At 42.9% G+C, this 18,592-nt stretch overlaps 1 protein-coding gene across 3 annotated transcripts; it reads right to left on the bottom strand.

Moving 5' to 3' along the window:
• Positions 1-565: 565 nt before the first annotated feature.
• On the bottom strand, positions 566-11,826 carry LOC133142226 (up-regulator of cell proliferation-like). 3 transcript variants are annotated; one of them, XM_061263310.1, is made up of 4 exons: positions 11,687-11,826; positions 9,992-10,098; positions 6,808-6,987; positions 566-6,081 (listed from the first exon to the last, which is right to left on the bottom strand). In XM_061263310.1, exons 2-4 carry the CDS (start codon positions 10,086-10,088, stop codon positions 1,388-1,390), a joined length of 4,971 nt encoding a protein of 1,656 aa, XP_061119294.1. In that variant the 5' UTR covers positions 10,089-10,098; positions 11,687-11,826; the 3' UTR covers positions 566-1,387. The 3 variants fall into 3 exon arrangements, with proteins under 3 accessions (XP_061119294.1, XP_061119296.1, XP_061119293.1); XM_061263312.1 differs by lacking the exons at positions 9,992-10,098; positions 11,687-11,826 and adding an exon at positions 6,244-6,423 and having other exon boundaries at positions 6,808-8,026; XM_061263309.1 differs by lacking the exons at positions 9,992-10,098; positions 11,687-11,826 and having other exon boundaries at positions 6,808-8,026.
• Between the last annotated feature and the right edge of the window lie 6,766 nt (positions 11,827-18,592).

Genomic DNA, 18,592 nt, shown 5'->3' on the forward strand with positions numbered 1-18,592 from the left:
AGTCCTGTCTCCCAGACCAGACCTCTCCTCCACCCAACTCCCTAATGCCAAGCTGGAAATAAGCAATATTATACAGAGTTTCAGTGATCGCTTATCTGGAGAGCAGTTTGGGCAGCTGGACGTTCTTTTATCTCTTTACATCTTCAATCAATGCGTGTTTAGCTAAAACCTTTATTTGTCTCAAATCTTAAGTTACAGTTTGTGGTAGACTATCATATCTTAGTAATATAGCCAGCTAGTTACATAGCCAAATAAGTTGCATGCTCATAATATAGTTGGTCAGTTAAACTTCAAGACAAAAAATATAAATAGTGTTGTTTAGCACCCTAACACAACACACAACACACAACAAACACACTTGAACAGCTAAACTCTTCTGTGTGAGTTGCCGTCTTCCATCGGAACTACGTGCCAAATGTATTATTTTCTTTTTCTTTTCTTTTTTTAACAAAGATCAAATGTACAGAAACTGGGCGGGGCCTATGAGCAAAACCTCCATTGGTGCATTGAAAGTATGGCATTTATATATATATATCAGAATATATTGCAGAATAGACACAGTGCATAGATTGAACCACTCAAAACAAATCATTTAATAGACACAGTGCATAGATTGCATACATTGAACCATTCAAAAACAAAATGAGACATTTCAGTTTTTGCAATTGACATTTCACAAAAATTTCGCTTTGAGCCCAGTTCAAGGTAGTAAACAAAATACAGTTCATGAAGGTCAAATCAAATGAAAAGTTTATTTTAATGTGAGAATGTGAATGTGTCTGGAGAAATTCATTAGTTTTACAAAGATGCAAAACAAAGTTTCAATTCAGTTTTCTAAATGGAAAAGTATTGTCATAATAGTGACATATAACATATAGTGATGAGTATCACACATATGAGATCAACAAGGCAGTAAATTATAAACTTCAAACACCTAAGCAAGCAAAGATATAGAGCTGATGATTGCCAATGACACATGAAGATCATATGCTTTTATTATAAGATTAATTATAATTATATTATAAGAATGATTAACACATAATTTTTATATATTTGAACACATATTTCCATATCTTCTTTAATATGGAGGTGAATATATGAAATTATGTCTGTTAAACTGTTAAAATATCACAGGCTATTTACCATCCAATTGAATGGAACAATGGACAGAGATCAGCCATGATGATTCACAGGCAGGATTTGTACAGATAAGTGCTGCACAGGTAATGACAGAGGCAATAACACTTTGTAGTATGAATATGATTTTATGAGTACAATGAGCTGCTGATGGTATTATCTCTCATAAAACCAGAGAGGACCCAGGGGAGGCTGCAGGAATTCAGCAGTGTCTGCGTCAGTGATCAGGAATTCTCACTCTTCCCAAACATCAGTGATGATTGAACTGTCCCCTTTGAAAATGATGACTTTCCGTGGCTTGTTCCTGGGTTATATATCTCCATTGGGGGGGAATATCAGCAGGCTTGGCTTTATATTCCTCTGCAAACTGCTTGTTAAACTTGCTGAAGATGTACTTCCAGTAGTCTGAGGCCTGGATGCTGGTGTCAGGCTGGATGAGCCAGTCAGGGTAAATGTTCCAATAGTCCTTGTATGGATGGTATTTCGCCTCTGTTCCAGTCAACCTGAAGCATCCCTCACTGGCAACATCAGTGGAGCAGATATTGCTCACTAATATCTGCGATACATGATTCCTCCATCCTGCAATGCCCTGAGGACGGTGAATGGAAGCAAAGTGCTCTGTGTGGCTCTTGCCACCAGCTTCACAGGGGGTCATGCAGAAGGGACACTGCTTCCCACAGCCAAGCACCCTGTTAAACAGCTCCTTCTGTGGCTGAAAGGGCAGTGAGGTCAGCCTGGCCCTCACATCCCCACCTTTCTGAAACTCTGCGGTAATAGCCTGCACCATTTCATCCACGAGCACCTCCAGCCACCCGGAAAAATCTTCTGGCTTGGCAGAGTTTAAGGCCAGGACTGCGCTGAGGGGGTCTTTGGGGATGATAAGCTCCTTCGCTAGGTCACGACAGATATCCTGAATGAACTGCTGAATGTTCTGGGCCTCCTCACCCCTTCTTGCTGCCTGTTCAGCTGCCTTCTTCTGTGCATTCTCAATGGCTTTTTTTATTCTGCTAACCATCACCTTCAGGCGATTCATCTCAATGTTCCTGAGGCTATCTTCCTCCGAGAACTGCTTCACCATCAGCTTCAATATCCAGTCCTGTACAAAGGTCTCGTAATTTTTTATGTATCTCACAAAGTCCTGAAAGTTATCACCCTTAAGCAGCTGCTCAAGGATTGAGAACTGGAAGAAGGTTCGAGTGCTGAAAGCAATGGCTTTCTGTCCTGTCAACATGTCATCCACAAGGTCAGGGCCCAGAGATTTGGTGATGTATTCCTTCACCGCAGGTTGAAGACAGTTAACAATGAAATCATTGGCTTTCTTCTGACACTGGTCTCTTTTGTTGAACAGGTCCTTAAAGTCTGTGTCGTACTGTTGCTTGAACTGTTCCAGACAGCGATGAGGATCATTTGCATGGATGAAAGCCAGATGCATTTTTTGAAACTCCCGTGCTGCATGTCCACAGATGTGGATCTTCAGCTTGGCCTGAAATTCAGCAGTTGTTTCCAGATTCCTGTGCCTGTCCAGGATTTCATCTACCTTGCAAAGCAACTCTATTGTGTATGTTTTATGGTAATCAGATCTTGTTCTCACTTTCTCATCGACAAACTGCTTGCTCTGCTCAATGATGTGATCAACTACCTGCTGGAACTCCGTCAGCTCCTTTCCTGAGGATACATTCCAAAACCATTGTTTTGATCCCAAATGTTTACTTTTCACTTTGAGTGGCTTTCTTCCATATTCAGACAAGTTGCCCACTTTTGACAGTTTTTCACGTACTGAGCTGCCTTTCATCTCTAAGTTAACCTGCAGCTGGTGGGAGATGTCTTGCACAATGTCTCGTTCTTCCATGCCAGGGAAGTGCAGCTCTGCTACAGTCTCATCCCACATCTTCTTAAATTCATCCTCCAGCTGTTGATCTGACAGTTCTTTACTTTTCCTGCATTTCTCAATCAGCCCCTGCACCTTTTTCTCCATTGTGGCCATTTGATTGTTCTTGATGCTCTCTAACCTGAACATACCCTTTCTGATCTCCACCGCTGCCTCAAGCTTGTTTTTCACCGAGTTCTCTGTCTCCCTCCTGACGGTTTTGGCTGTGTTGTTCAAGTCTTCCTTGTATTTCACTACCAAGTGAACATGTCCCTCTTGCCTCTTGTAGAATTCAGTGAGATTGGCCAAAATGAGTGTTTCCCCTTTAGTCAGTTCAAAAAAGGCCTCATTTGTGAGGTGGATCAGTAACTCATCCAAATTATTAATTTCTGCTTCTGTGCCAAAGTTTGACACCTTTGTCTCAGCTTCCATTAGCCAGGAGTACATGTTCTTCCTGAAGGCCCAATCCCATTGGTTGAACTCAGTGCAAAGCTGAGCATAAGCTTCAGCCACAAGGCTGTTGCGGAAACTGAAGATGAAGTTCTCATACTTCACTGCTTTCCATAAGCTCTTGGTCCATTCAAGGAACTCAATGATTGTGTGTGCTGAGCTGTTTCCAGATTTTTGTTCCAGAAACTTCTCAACCACACTCCTCTTGAAAAGATCCACAGACTCACTGTAGCCAACATTGACAGGTGCCATGGGAGGGTTCCCATTCCAGAGCCCAGGGATGTACCAGGTGTTTTTCTCTGGATCATACTCCATGACATCAGTAAATGTGTAGTTGTTTCCCTTCTTTTCCATCTTAGCTGCTGCTTGGGTCATCTCATTCAGCTTCTCCAGCAGAAGCTTCCTGTCTCTCATGTTACTGTCATGGGCAGAGATGTCTGGCACATTCTGGTGCACAAACTGACAGCAGGGTTTTCTCCCAACTTCTTTCATGCGCAGGAAGGCGTGCACCACAATCTGCAGGATATCGTTCATTTCCGTGGAATTCTCCATGGCGATGTTGATGACTGTGATGTCACTCAGCCCCACCACCAGAGTGGCCAGTTCATTATCATGCTCATAACTGTCATCCAGCTGTGCCAACTGTGGTGCCTTCAAACCTTCACTGTCAATAATCATGATGCAATCACACCCAAGCCGCACTTTATAATCCTCTTTCACTCTGATGAGGAGCATGAAGGCCCCTCTGGTGCACCTGCCACTGCTGACAGCAAACTGGACCCCAAACATGGTGTTCAGGAGGGTGGACTTCCCAGTGCTCTGTACCCCCAGAACAGAGATCACCCTGATCTTACATGTATTCTTTGTTAGATCATGGAGTTCTTTCAGAACCTGTGTCATCCACTCCAGAGGAACATTGCTTGAGTCTCCATCCACCAGCTCAAGAGGAAAGCCCTCCTGTAGCAGCTCTGCACAGAGACGTGGCAGGCGCTTAATCTCTGGGGTGAGGGCTTCGGGGAGAGAATAGGCCGACTCGTACAGCTGACCTATTTCCCTCAAGAAGTGCTCCGTCCCCAAGGAGCAGCTGGAGATCTCCCTGTCCAACTTAGCAATGAGCTCCTTGTTTTCTGAGGAACTCTGTTCCTTGTACTTTGCTCGAAGAGGTGGAAGGTGTGTGCGCGCCAGATTATCCAGATTGATCTTCATCCACTTGAGGAAATACTTGCGCTCCTCTGTGGAATTGCACATCGCGGAGATGAAACGGGACATAGAATCAGAGATGCTGTGAGCCCTCTGCTGTTCTCTGAGCTTCTGCCTCTGATCTGCAAGCTCATTCTTGTAAACTTCTATGTTTTTCTCCCCAGCATTTTTCATCCTGCACTGTTCCTTCTCCAGTTTGGCCAGCTGTTTCCATGCAGTCCCTTGCAAGGGCAGCTCTTTCTCCTTGAAGCTCGATAGGTCAGATATTCCTCCTGTGATTTCATCAGCCTTCTGCTTGCCCCTCTTACAGTGGATGTATTCTTCATCAACATGGATCCCTAAATCAAGGGCAACATCAGACATCCTTTCAATGCTCATTTTAATGTTTTCCTTTAAAATTCCACGGATAGCCGAACACAGTTTTTTGTTGAATTCTGCATCATTCATCCGCCGATGCTTTTTGATGATGTTCCTGGGTTTTGTCTCAGAAACACATGTCCTGAAGTCATCCTCATTGAAGCTCTGGCTCTGTGAATTGGTGATCAAAATCCAATGAGTCTTAAATTTCTTAGAGTCCAGAAATCTTTGTTCAAACTTAAAGTCATCGCAAAACACAAATATAGCAGTCGATGTGCGGCAGAGGAAATCGTACTGAGTTTCAAAGTCTCTGAGGTCCCCACGGAGGTTAGCTATAGCCAGAGGCTCAGAGAAGATGTCAGTGTTTTTGTTCCCACTGGGCAGATACCAGCTGATTTCCACCAGCCCATTGGAAATCCTCCTTGGGGTGTCACCACACTCCATGTTTTTGTGAACAAAGGTGTCCCGGTACTGCTGAGGGTTGCTGAGGACTTGGTTCAGAATGTGAGACTTGGATATGCTGCTGTTTCCCAGCCTCACAAAAGAGACCATGGGGAGGTCAGAGAGAACAATGCTCTCCTCCACAAATCCTCTTTGGTCATCCAAAGAGGGTGTCTTGTACTTTTTCACAATATCCCTCATGGCCCACAGCATGAAAGTGCACTGCTGGGTATCACATGTAGGAAGCAGCAGAGGCACAGAGAACTGGCACATGGACATTTTCAAAACCATCTCCTGCTGGAGAAAACCATCTGAGCACAGAAATACAGCAGTTATGAGGTCCAGAGGGTTGACTCTGTTACTGTGGTCCTGTGGATTGTGCTCAGTGCTCAGTAAGCTATCCAGGTTTTGGGGCTCTGTGTCCTTTTGTGAGGAGCAGCTCATTCTACGAAACGACACATTCACCATCATCAGCTTCCTCAGGAAACACCATGGCAGAGATTTCAGAGACTGGATGCTTTCATCAGATAAAGTCTCTCCATCAATCTCCAGCACCTGGCTCAGAGTCAGCTTGTTCTTCAAGTGGTGTTCCAGTCCCAGGTCACTCAGCAGCTCCTCCAGACTGGTTCCTGTCATTGGGGATGGAAGCTGCATTAGTACATATGCACAGTAGTACAGTAATAAAATCATAAGAAAGCACATAAATACACTTGCACGTCAAAAAATGACTAAAGTTCTTTGCAGACTGAATGTTTCATACTCCTGAGTGATGCTACTGGCAGTTATTGTACCCTGTTCATCATCAAGTCATCTCTAGCCCTGGGCCGTGATTCTGAGGTGTTCAGGGACACTTGTATGCAGTGATCCTCCCTGCCGAGTCCCTCCCCCCATCATCAGAGCTGCTCCCTCATGCACAGGCCTGACTGGACTCCTGGTGTGTTGAACCAAAGTCCGATGCCTTAACCGTACACCTTAAATAAGAGGTCACAGAAATGGATTCTTTAAGTTCATTACAGCCTTAAAAATCACTGCTGCTAGAGCAATAGACCCTGGCTGTCACTAGGTAGGTCACATGGAAACTCACTATACTATTATGACCCTGATTTTTGTCTGTTAGTTTCTTGACTGTCGACTGATCGACTTTTGTTTCTGGATCGTGTTTCTGATTAATTAGCCTGTTTGTTTTCGACCCATTGCCTGTGACCGCGACTATTCTTTGGATTATCCTCAATACATCTGTTTGCTGGAGACCCTTTGCCTGGACTTTCGCTTATGAACTGCCTTATCCCTGCTATAATTGTTTGCTGGCTATTGACCCTTGCACACAGTGCACACAGTGTCTTTGGTGTCCTTACTCGAGGTGCCATCCATGTTTTCAGTATCTGCTGAACATCTCTTTTCATTTGACTTAGCTGGGTCAGCAGAGGAGGGTTGGGACTGGGCCAGGCATGAGGATGTCTTCTCTGGTGCTGGTGGTTCTGTGCCCAGACTGGATTGGTTGTCTGTGGTCTCCTCCCGATTCTCAGAATCTGCACCTGAGATGCTCAAAAACAGACCACAGTCATACGCCCTGGAATATGAGGTCCAAGGAAGGGTCCCAGACCCTTCACATCCACCCCAAGTAAAATGTGTCATTTTAAAAAACTGTTTCTTTAAAGCAGGGCAGCATGGATGGTGCAGTGGGTAGCACTGCCACCTCACAGCAAGGAGGTCCTGGGTTCATAATCCCAGTCGGCCGGGGCCTCTCTTTGTGGAGTTTGCATGTCCTTCCCGTGTTCGTGTGGGTTTCCTCCCACAGTCCAAAGACATGCAGGTTAGGCTGATTGGAGAGTCTAAATTGCCTGTGGGTATGAGTGTGTGAGTGAATGGTGTGTGTGCCCTGCGATGGACTGGCGACCTGTCCAGGGTGTATTCCTGCCGTTCGCCCAATGTATGATCGGCTCCAACCCCCCTGCGACCATGTTTAGGATAAGTGGTTTAAGATAATAGATGGATGGATGGATGGAGTTTCTTTAAAGCACTGCGATGGTGCACGGCTAAGCACTAGTGGCTCAGCTAAGCATCACAGTGGCTCTGTTATGATCTGCATTTTCTGTATCTTTAAGTCCTCAGAATCTTGGCCTCTGTGCTTCCAGAAGTCTGTCTGTCAGTTAATTCCCTATCATTAGGGAGGGCAAAGTGGAGCTTTAGAATGTAGACCGCTGTGTGTGCACGTGAGCTCGCCAATAGATTTCTCACAGAAAACGTAATTTGTCCACTTTTTCACTTCACAGTAGAGGTGATCAAACTTACAATAACTAAGTGCTAGTGTGTTGTAAGCCTTTACTGGTCCCTGTACGATGTTAGCATGATGTAGCTAGCATACGCGAATAGCACAAAGCCATACAATTTGCTTTTTAACGGCACTTGGTCATTCGAACGATATAAATAAAAGCATTCGATTAAGTTCGACGGCACCAGAATTTTCTGTCGTACCATCCATAAATGGCAAAAGTCCCACCATAGGATTTATTTAAATCTTTAAAAGTTATAAATTTTCTGAATCGTCATTAATTCATCTTGTTTCTATCAGTGATTCGGACAGTAGCTATGTAAATGACGTCAGAAGGATACAGCACTGTTATTTGCCACCTAAACTTTGACGCACGCTCGAGAGCGTTAACATGATTGAAGTCTGACATGTCTATTGTCAAAATCCATTGAAACTATGAAAAAGTAACCAGGGACTTTGGGCTTATAAGGACATACCGAGTACCCAGCAAAAATATTGACCTGGCTGCAGTCACACTTTTGACAGTTCGAACTGCCACCAACTGCCATGTATGAGCGCGTGAAGTAAACCAGCAAAAGCTATTGTTGTGTCACCATTTTCAAGCTCCATATACGTAAAGAATGGAATGGCAGTGAAATCTGCCTGTTTTTCGGTGCCATCGGGGTCCAGCATTTAACATTGATGGAATGCTGGTAAAATGAGCGCTTAAAAGCCACAAAAACAGTCATTTTGTCACATTAAAATTCAACCTAAGCAGAATTATTGTCCACCACACGTTAATTTAAGGTTAAACTGAGATAATAATCATAATATTCATGTTGATTTCCGGAAATAAATTTTTCGGTTGTCCTCCCTACTATCATTAATTTCACCTGTGTTCCACTTCCTGATTGTTGTACTCACCGGATCCTTGTCTCTCGTTATCTCCCTATATACACCTGTCTGTTTTGTGCAGTATTTGACAGATTGTCATGTGCTTCCGCAATACTTTCCAGTGTTTTTTCCAGTCTGATTATCTGTGTATGGACCTGTTTGGTTTTCGATTTCTGAGTCCTGGTTTACCCTTCTCTTCGTCTTTGACCCGCTGTGTTTGGACAAATCTTTGATTTCATGGTTTGTGTTTTTGGTTTTCGATTCTGTTTATCACCCAGTTTGGACTACCTTATTGTTTTTGTTGCATCTGTTTACTGGCTATCGGACCCCTGCTTGGAGTATTGTTTAAGAACTGTTTATTCTCTACTACACCTGTTTGCTGGTTCTCGACCCTGGCTTGCCTACTCTGCCTCAAAGTTAATAAAGACTTTAACTTGAACTTCTGTTGTCTCGCTATTGGGTTTGTTGTTCTGAAGCCTGACAGGCACAGGGCATCACACTTTCATTTGTTGCAGTTACACACCGAGGACCGGGGTCCACTCCCCGGTCCTGCCAGATCTGAGTATTGCATAATCGGGCCGCTGCTCAGAGGGAGGGACTTGGTGCTGCATACGAGCACTCCTGATCACCTCGGAACCACAGTCTGGGGATCGGGTTAATGCATGGGCGATTGAAATAAACAGCCTCAACTTCACTTCCAGTGCCAGGCTGGCTGGAGTGGGTGTGTTAATCAGAGCGGGTGTGTTAATCAGAGTGGGTGTGTTAATCAGAGTGGGTGTGGTCAGCACAGTAGGGGTGGATATCAGAGCGGGTGTGGCCAGTATAGTGGGTGTGGTTATCACGGTGGGTGTGGCTCTCACTGACTGGGGGCTCAGATCTTTCCTGTTGGTCAGAGTCTAACACAGTGGGACAAAAAGCAAACAGAACAGCACACAATGTAGGCAGATTCCTACAGCCATATACTGTATAGTCACAGCCGCCAGTGAAACACAGCCAGTGCTGTAGCAGTCAGCTGAAGATGTTATGGACATCCTATAAATGTTCAGTCATGATAACCTTGTCTTCATTTGAAGCATAAAACATTAGAAAAACAAAAAAAAAACCTTTATAGTTGATGATGGAAAAAACAAGACATTCGCATATTTTCAGCACAATTGAGCATTACTGCTCAAAATACTGCTTAAAATAAACATAAATTAGAAGATAACTGTCATTGTCCTTTATCTTTGTGAGTACGTTACCTAATTTACCCATTAGGGCAGCCATCTAAACTGTTAAGTTGAAATTGCTACTGCTTTGACTAGTTTAGCAAGCTGGGTGAATGATAGCTCGCTAAGTAATGACATGAAAATGAAGCTAGGGGGGCTGGTTATTAACTAGCATGATAGGTTTACCTGGGACAGGTTTCCTTGCAGAGCACAGTTCGTAGCCACATTCACTGCAGAACTTGTCATTCTGCCCACATTTTCTGCTGCATCTGGGGCACTCCATCTGCCTCCCTCTGGGCACACGTAACACAACACAACACAACACAACACAACACCACACAACACCATGATGAGAACAGGCCATTCAGCCCAGCAATGCTCACCTTTACCAAACACTAAAGTGTAACTACAGCTTAGTTTGCCTAAAAGCTAGACAGTATCTAACACTATCAAGCCTGAAAACCCCCCAGTGATTCTGCCTCCACTACATGTCCTGGCATCCTACTCCACACAGTCACCACTCTCTATATGAAAAAATACTTTGTAATGTCTGTGAGAAATGTATCCTTTGCCTTCTGCTCTCTTGTTGTGCTTAACAAACTCACTCTGAAGAATCGCCTGTAGTTCACTTTGTAAATTCCTTTAATGAATTTAAAAGCCTCAATCAAATCACCCCGATCTCTCCCTTTACTTCGCTTAGAGAGACTAATCATCTTAAGTCCTCATTACTTTTATCTTTTATACATGGAATCAATCAGGTTTCCCTTCTTTGAACCTTTGTAACATCACACAGTTACAGCAAGAAGAGTCAAAGCACCTTGTACAAAATGTAGAAATGTGAGGTTGGAGATGGAAAGGAAACCAGGTAATTCCCTTCCGTGAAAAGTAAACCGAAAGTAAGGCTTTGCATGTCTGAAAGGGTTGAGACTAGATTAATTTTGCAGATGGTGTGATCTAGAACAACTCACCTGGTTTTTGAACAATGGTGCCAAACCAGACTAATAACAAGAAAAGACATGTTGCATCACAAAAGTACAGAAATCTGTAGAGTCCTTGCAAATTGTGATTATCTTTCAATCATGAGGAGACGAAAGCTTCAGCAAGTGCAAGTAAACAGGTCTATTGACAAATACATTGAAAATGTTGCTGTTGTCTTGATGGGCATTCAGAGTAAGGACTGTAGGTGGGCCACTGAAGATGCAACATTAAGAATAAGGCCAAACCACAAACAGAAAATTCAGTATTCTGAAATAAGATCAAACCATCCAGCAGCTATGGGGAGTGAGGAGTTCATTGAGATTAAATAAATGCAGATGTGGTCAATGTAGTTAACACTAGACACAAATCTAGGTTGATATACAGAAGTTTATTTCATACGTCATGAGGGAAATCTCTGATATCAAATTATAGAGAGTACTTGGTTACAATTATTGCTGCTAAAGGTGGTTAAATTAAATTTAAGGGGGCAATGACTTTTTCATTAAATCAATGAAACAATCATTTAAATATTTACTGAGATTCCCTTTGTCTAATATTACATTTTGTCTAAAGATCTCAAACCGTTCGGTGTGAAAGATATGCAGTTTTTACTGTACTGAATGCACATTCTCAGCTTTGGCTTCAAGTTATTTTCTATACATTTTGGTTTCACCACATACAAATTACAACACTTTTATCCATAGTCCCCGCCATTTAGCGTTGCTTTAACACTGGGCACTTTCTGTGCATGTATGATAAGCTGTGAATAACACCAATGGTGACCTTGTTTCATTTGCCTCCCATGCCCAGCTCAAAGTCCTGCACGGTCCTGTGCTATAGTGCTTTTCTGAAGCCGTTTATATTAGCCAGTAATATGAAGATGTTTAATTAAGCTTCACTTACCTGTAAAATTTCTTCTGGAATCAGTTCAGCTGCAATGTCTTTTCCGCAAAAGAATAAAGCAAAGTGTGAAGATGAAATGAGACTGATGCTCCAAAAAGAGTGCGTTTCACAATGACCCAACCGTTGACGGTCAGGCAATGTTCCAGTGTCTGCTTTAAAAAAAAAAATTAGACATTAGTGCACGGGGGCGAACTCAGAGATATCAGACTGAAGTTGGCTGCAGCAGTAATCTGTGTCTGTCAGAGGGGGCCAGGCAGGCGGTTAGGGGACATGGTGCTTAGGAGATAAGACGTTATCCGAATTGCAAGAACTTTTCAGTAAATTAAACGGAATACATAATCAACCACACATATAATATCTCCGCCCTTTGTGTGATCCACCCTTAAATGCATTAAGGAGAGAAGCACAGCATGCGATGACTGGCCAAGATCTCATTCACTCTGTTCTAGCCCCGTGCACCAGTTTGATACATATGCCGCATGTTTCCTGGGCAGAATGCACGCAAGAGTGCACCCCACTTCCACCATTCATGTACGTATGAGTTTGACATCAACGGAAAATAAAAAGGTCATTTTATTTCATATACTGTTAACGGCTTGCTTTATTTTTATTCATTCAGCAGAATACAGTAATTTATGGACAGATTACACGTGCATTGAAAATATGGCATTTCTACATATCAGAATACATTGCTCAATACCAAGTACATAGATTGAACCCATCAAAACAAATCATTCAATAGACACAGTGCATAGATTGCATAGATTAAACCATTCAAAACAAAATGAGAGATTTCAGTTTTCACAATTGAAATTTGCAAAAATGTCTAAAAACATGTTCTCACTTTGAGCCCAGTTCAAGGCAGTGAACAAAATAAGTACAAATCAAATTAAACGTTTATTTTTAATGTGAGAATGTGAATGTGTCTGGAGAAATTAATTAATTTGACAAAGTTTGAATTCAGTTTTCTAAATGGAAAAATATAGTCATCATGGTGACATATAACAGAGTGATGATTATCTAACATACAGTGGGAGCAATAATTATTTGATCCCTTGCTGATTTTGTAGGTTTGCCCACTTACAAAGAATGGAACTGTGTAGAATTTTAATCATAGGTACATTTTAAAATTTAGAGACAGAATATCACAAAATAATCCACAATAACATCATATAAATTTAATATCATATTTTCACATGAAATAAGTATTTGATCCATAGAACAATAGGACTTAATACTTGGTGGAGAAACCTTTGTTCGCAAGCACAGAGGTCAGACGTTTCTTGTAGTTTTTCACCAGGTTTGCACAGATCTTGGGAGGGATTTTGGTCCACTCCTCTTTGCAGATCCTCTCCAAATCCTTAAAGATCCGAGTGTAAAACCCCACGCTAACCCAACGACGGAATTTAGCGAGGGCTGAAGGTATCAGCGTGCTTGTCCTTCTGGTGTTGCTGAAAGAATACTAATAGGGTTAAAAATTAGTGGCCCCTATGCGGAGAGTCTAGATCAGCCAATAAATAAACCATGATACAAAGGCAGTAGTACCACTTTGCCTTCCGCTCTTTCCTGGTCCGGGCTGACCAAGAATCTCCACAATAGGACCAATACATTCACCTTCGTTTATCTGACTCCATTAGAATAATAATTTAAATTAGTTGTCCACATTTGGTGGATGTCTTATTTATAGTTTTGACTTGATCACTATAGGAATCCTGTACTGAGAAGAACTCGCTGAACAATCCTCTGCTGGTACCACCGCAAGTGACATCGCGTGTTATGTGCATGTCTCACAAACTGACTAGATATCTGTAGTCATTACAGAGGTCGCAGGACTAGCTACTCTCGGGTATATCTGTTTACAGCCTAGGGACCCAAGCAGACCAACCTAGCTACGGCTGTGCTCGAATGAACTACCATGCGGAGGCAAGGGATTTACCATCATAGGTCTACGGGTGCTATACGCCGTGATACAGTAAGTGGAAATAATCATCCTCCCTAGACCAGTTTGAGGGGGTAAACCAAGAATTCCCTGTATAACATTAAGTGTCAGTAAGGAAAACCAAACTGTGACGGAGGGGCTGGGCGGAGAGCCAGAAGCGACCGAGGGTGAAACCCTCCTAAACGAACATGCGGGCGTGCTCGTCACTAAATACCCGGGGTAACAGGAAATGAGGGATACGCAGACACTAGAAGGATTTTCTCCTTGTTGATAATTTTTTAAGGAAACAGAAAAGAAGCCAAAAACGGCTAAGCGAAAATAAAACTACCCGTAAAAAACAGGGCGAATGACCCAACCAAAAGCAGTGCCAAACAATTATGCACCGACGGTCACAGACCGAGGAGAGAAAATAAAAATACAACCTAGCGATAAACTAGGCAAGAAAATAAAACCTCGAGTCGCAGCTCGGGACCAAAACACAAACCAAAATACATACCAGAGGACAACGTCCTCCAACCACCGGCTCACACGAGCCCAAAAGAAACAAAATCCTTGAGGAAGATGTCAGCGAAAGAAACGCCAGCTGAACACCTTCCTTACCTTCTCTAAATTACTCTCTAGTTATAGACACTAGAGACCATACACTAGCACGATACCTGACTCTCAGTGGCAGAGTCTACCTGTGCGTTACCGGCTTAGTGCAATCGCGAACGGTTGAACACCAAAGCACTGAAGGATAGTCAGTGCCGGTCTTAAATACCCTTAAGGGAGGTAATTCCCCTGGCTCAACGAGGAACAGGTGGAGCCAATGATCTCAGGCCCTCTGGTGGTCACAGTGGGAATAACCTCCCACCATGACACAAACAGATCAAGTTTTAACAATTTATTTTACCAGGCAGGTTACATACGTAATTACACACTAGTTCCAAATACAATATAAAAACATTAGAAAGGAAACCAAATTACAGAGTCTTAAAAGTCATACCTGGTAATAAAAGCTACATACGGGAGTCAGGCTACAGACACCCTGTACATAGAAATTACGTGCACAGTGTGCACGGGAGAGACTGATTGCATCCTCCCAGATTGCTTAGTTTACTGTCCTTAAATCCAAAATCTGGCCTTTGATGTTAACCCTAAAAATGGGTCACCCATCTGGAATTTGGAGCCACGCCTCCCCAGGAAACGCAGGGGGGTTAAGGCACATGGCTTTCACTGGGGCAGAGCTCCACACAGTTTCTCCCTGGTTCCTGGTTGGTTATGATGTCCAGGGTTTGCTGTTGCAGAAATGAAACCATTGCACCAGTCGCACTGAAACAATCAGAATAATACCAAACATGAATATTATCTAAACTGACTTTGTCATGAAACATCCAGTGCTGTACACATCATTTAGTGACTGAGTAAAGAGGGAGATCTGAGAGGGAGGGAGTAAGAAAGGGGGGTTGAAGGGAATAATGGGCCCAACAGGCCGTGCCCTCTGAAACCTTCCCGTGCCATAAAGGATGTTGCCCCGTCGTAACCAGTGTTACGGCTGGAGGCCTGAGTCTTCCCCCACAGGCTCCTGCCCGTATGGGTGTGGAGATAAGGGGGGGGGTTAATGATACATGCTCCTGGGTTAAATTACTTTACAGCCACATATTTCACAATACCAGAGGAAGCCAGCAAGCTGACCAGCCCTGAGTGATAATGCCAGATGTTAATAATTTCCATCTTACAAGAGTCTGAAATTACCTATTGTAGCTTTAACAGCTACATTTTTCTGTGCTGTCTTCCATCGTGCCCCGCTACATTTTAATTTTATTTTTTTTAACAAAGAACAAATGTACAGAAACTGGGCGGGGCCTATGAGCAAAGTGGAAGGGCCCAGGCCGCTATTAGTGCATTGAAAGTTTGGCATTTATATATATCAGAATATATTGCAGAATAGAAGCAGTGCATAGATTGAACCACTCAAAACAAATCATTCAATAGACACAGTGCATAGATTGCATACATTGAACCATTCAAAAACAAAATGAGAGATTTCAGTTTTTGCAATTTACATTTGAGAAAATTTTCACTTTCAGCCCAGTTCAAAGCAGAACAAAATACAGTTCATTGAGTTCAAATCAAATTAAAAGTTTATTTTTAATGTGAGAATGTGAATGTGTTGCGGACCCGGCCCAAGGCCCGCCTGATTGACAGAAGATGGGTTGGGAAGGAATGCATTGTTAACCCCTCGCACACGCCATTGAGGTGGTAGTAAGAACGCCCGTAAGAGGAAAAATATGTGGTTCAGAGCTAATGAGCAGCCCTACTTGTCAGCAGAGGAGTCTGAAGTCGGAGGACTTAGATTCAGAGTACTAGAGAGCAAGGCTAGAGGTCTGACTGAGGCCATGCATAGAATGTGTTCCAGCATGACCTTGGAGGAGACTGAACATGCTGAACGAGTGACCCAGGGGGTCTGGCTTTCAAAGAAACGGTAAATATAATAACATTCTTGGTTGAGAAGTGTGGGCTTGCTCCTACAGGGGAGGAGCATAAGGCCTGGTTAAAGCAAAAAGATGAGGAAAACAATATGGATGATTGGGAAATAAAAGAGTATGAGGAGATGGAAAAATGTAGGAAAGATAAGGAAAAAGGGAGGGTTGTTAATACCGAAAGAAGATTAAGAGGCTTTAAGGGCCTCCCTGATTATAGCACTGACAATTTGTCGGATAGATTCAAAGGACTGTAGAGGAGTTGGGTGATGAATTACACTTGGCTATTAGTTGGATGTCCTTTGTAGATCCCTTAAGGCGACACAAGAAAGAGCACCTGAAGAATGTATTGAGATGGTGGAAGTCACTTACTGCTGGCTTGTATGAAGTCAAAATATGGAGAGAGTCCAGGAGAGACTATGACAGTGAGGCAGATAACAGTGATGAATAGGCTCATTAAAAAAGTAGCATAAGAGCTAGTGTTTTCTCACTCGGTATAATGGGGATATTTCGGGATGAATGTCTTACCAAAATAAGTACACTTCTATACAAGTTTCAGGATATATAAGGAGTGAGCTTTTAGACGTTAGAAAAGCCTCTTAGAATTTTTCTTAACAAGATATCTACGGGCTGTTGAAGAAAGAGCAACGCAGAACAACTATAATCAAGCTTGAGTGGTAATTATAATCTATATTACTTGTAAAAGTAGGAAAAGTAGCACATAGAAGTTCAACGTTATAAGTTTTCTTTCATTTTTATGTCTTTTATTTTCTAAATGGAAAAATATTGTCATAATCGTGACATATAACATATTGTCGAGGACCCGGCCCTAGGCCCCCCTGATGAGAGATTGACGGGGGATGGGTTAGAAAGGAATGCATTGTTAACCCCACGCACACGCCATCGAGGTGGTAGTAAGAACGCCCGTAAGAAGAAAAATATTTGGTTCAGAGAATGAGCAGCCATACTTGTCAGTAGAGGAGTCTGAAGTCGGGGGACTTAGATTTAGGGTTTTAAGGAGCAAGGTTAAAGTTCTGACTGAGAATACCCCAACCCTACAGGGGAGGGGCACAATGCCTGGCTAAAGAAAAAAAATAAGGAAAACGGAAGGGATGTCAATACCGAAAGAAGATTAAGAGGCTTCAAGGGCCTTCCTGATTATAGCACAAATAATTTATCGGATAGATTCAAAGGACTGACTGTAGAAGAAGTTGGGGGATGATTTACACTCAGCCATTGGCTGGATGTCCTTTGTAGATCCCTTAAGGCGCCACAAAAAGGGGCACCTGAAGAGGGTGCTGAGATGGTGGAGGGCACTAACTTCTGGCTTGTATGAAGTCAAAGTTTGGAGAGAGTCCAAGGAGAGATTATGACAGGGAGACAAATACCAGTGATGAATAGGTTAATTAAAAAATTACATAAGAGCTAGTGTTTTTCCACTCGTATATTAAGATGGTGGAAATTCCCAAACTGGAGGGGCACATAATATTGGGGGAATTTCTTTTGAGGTATGAGAAAATGACAATTGGAAAAACACAAATAATATGATCATTAAAAAACAAGTTACATAAGAGATAAATGTCTTCCTGCTTGAAATATTGGGGACATCTCTTATCAAAAAGGTAAACTTTTGTATGGAAAAAAGATATATAAGGAATAAGCTTTTAGACCTTAGGGTGGGATCTTAGAATTTTGCTTCAGAAGATATCTACGAGCTGTTGAAGAGAGAGCAACGCAGGACAGCTGTAGTCAAGCTGGAGTGGCGCGCTCCCTCTGCGCGCCACTCCAGGATATGGATATGGAGAGAGGAGTGACGTACGCGGTGCGGACTTAGCCCAAGAATTGTGGCAGCGGGACTGATGTCGAAGAGGTGTTCATGCGCATCCCTCATCATACAGAAAAGCTGGTGAAAGAGTTAAAGGCCTTTTACGACATGCTTGGAGCCGTGAACTGCACCTGGAGGCCAACAGACGGGATGCGGGGTTCCTCCATGCTACAGAACACCTTCCTGCTGGACCCACGCAAGAACCTGAAGCCTCCCCCCCTAACCTCAGTGTCAGTGAGGAGAGGCATATGCTGCGGCTGCACTGCAAAACCCCCGACGTGTTCGAAGACATACCAGTGCACATCCCATACAACAGGCAGGAGAAAAACGAAGTGCAAAGTCACGTCTTTCGAAAGTCTGGGTCCTGATCCTGCCCCAGATTCCCAAACCAATGCAGCTGTTCAAAGAGCTCATCAACAGCAAGGAGGAGGGATCAAATCCCGCAGAAAACGAGATGGCTATATTTAGGACCTGGGTGGTAATTATAATCTATATTACTTGTAGAAGTAGGAAAAGTAATACACAGAAGTAATACATTATAAGTTTCCTTTGATTTTTATGTCTTTTATTTCTCATTAAGATACTATATACAATATAAATAAGTAGTAGACTTTAGGGGTGTTCGTACCCATTGTATTAATGGAAGTTCAGTAGCTTTTATCTCCGTGAAGGGGGAGCCA

The sequence above is a fragment of the Conger conger genome, chromosome 12 (genome assembly GCF_963514075.1).
Source record: "Conger conger chromosome 12, fConCon1.1, whole genome shotgun sequence".
NCBI classification, from domain to species: Eukaryota; Metazoa; Chordata; class Actinopteri; order Anguilliformes; family Congridae; genus Conger; species Conger conger.

What these genes read in the sequence shown, in the direction of transcription:
- LOC133142226 (XM_061263309.1), bottom strand. Translation starts at nt 7,087, where the DNA reads ATGACACATTTTACTTGGGGTGGATGTGAAGGGTCTGGGACCCTTCCT. An exon ending in AAACATGGATGGCACCTCGA is followed by an intron (nt 6,082 to 6,807) that starts GTAAGGACACCA and finishes CCCCAATGACAG; the next exon opens with GAACCAGTCTGGAGGAGCTG.